The sequence below is a fragment of the Nestor notabilis genome, unplaced genomic scaffold (genome assembly GCF_000696875.1).
Source record: "Nestor notabilis isolate BGI_N333 unplaced genomic scaffold, ASM69687v1 scaffold19505, whole genome shotgun sequence".
Classification (NCBI taxonomy): domain Eukaryota; kingdom Metazoa; phylum Chordata; class Aves; order Psittaciformes; family Psittacidae; genus Nestor; species Nestor notabilis.
Window position 1 is genome coordinate 607 of NW_009930022.1, and position 1,255 is coordinate 1,861.

At 62.2% G+C, this 1,255-nt stretch overlaps 1 protein-coding gene across 1 annotated transcript in view; it reads left to right on the top strand.

The window, feature by feature from the left end:
* Window positions 1–1,168: 1,168 nt before the first annotated feature.
* The window catches only part of LOC104406305 (death-associated protein kinase 3-like), a gene marked incomplete at its 5' end in the record, with an annotated part of 4,240 nt that continues 4,153 nt past the window's right edge, over window positions 1,169–1,255 (top strand). Inside the window, 1 exon segment of the mRNA XM_010015244.1 lies at window positions 1,169–1,255. Coding sequence (XP_010013546.1) covers window positions 1,169–1,255 — 87 coding nt within the window.

The following is a 1,255-nucleotide window of genomic DNA, read 5'->3' on the forward strand; positions in this document are numbered from 1 at the left end:
ACTGGAGGCAGAGTCAGGCGCCTCCAGCAGCTGTATGTTAACAAAGAAAGGTGTTAATTCACATTAAACTCACTTCTATATGTGGGCAGGCCCAGCAGAGCTCCCTCCTACCCGGGTTTGGCCAGGGCCCTTGCTGCTGCCTGGCTCTGCGCCTGTGGGACAGATCCGGGGTGAATCACTGCCTGAAAATGGGATTTAATCATCGGGATGTGGAGGCTGCGGCGGGGGGGGGGGGGGGGGCTGGGGGTTGGTCCACTAGCGCGGATCCTCTAGCGCTGCCTCAGCTGCACCAGGACTCAGGGTCTGCCACAGCCGTGGCCCCAGGGCTCCCTCAGGTGCTGCTTCCCAGGCTCTGGGAAAGAATTGAGCAGCAGAAACATTTTGGGTGGCTTTAGTGTTTGTTCTTTTAAAAGGAGGGGAGCTTCTTGGGCCTTGCTCTGGGTCCCCTGCCCTCGGGGCTGCGCTGTAGCTGCATCCAGTGGGAGCCCTGGGGATGGATGTAGTGCCTGGGCACTGGATCCCACCTGGGCAAGGCTGGTCCCTGCCCTGGGTGGGGCTGCGAGTGGCCCTGGTGTGATCCAGGGACATACAGAGGAGTCTCGGGTCCCAGCGTCGCAGAGGCTGGTGATGGAGGATGGTGACAGGACCGCATGTCATCATGTGCTGGTGGGGATGGCCAGTGGCCAGGGCAGTGGGGAGGGAACGGAGCAGCCCCGGGAAGTGGGAGGGATCCGTCCTGGGGGGAAGTTGTTGAGGGATCCTCGTGCATCCCAGCAGAGGGGCCATGGGGGGCTCAGCTGGGGCAGAAGGGACAAGGATCGGGATCCTGCTGGTGTCGGGAGGACCTGGCTCCTGGAGGTGCCTGTGGATGCACAGAGCCCTGCTCCCCCTTCCACAGTGGAGGTTTATGGTGACAGCAGCAGCCTGGGGAGGGTCAGCAGCTGCTGTGGCCTTGGCAGGAATTTCCTTCCTCCATCCTGGGCAGTGCTGAGGTTTACCCGCCTGCTCTGGCGGCACCAGGGGGTGGGGAGACCCTGATTCCCAACAGTCCTGGGGGAAACCATGTGTCCTCCTGCATAGCATTTCCCATCCTTCTGCCGGTGCTGACCCCGCTGCCCAGCACACACCGCACGAGGGTCCTCTTCTCACCTCCTCCCTGCTCCCACAGCGGGCAGTTTGCCATCGTACGGAAGTGCCGGGAGAGGAAAACGGGTCTGGAGTACGCGGCCAAGTTCATCAAGAAGCGTCGGCTGTC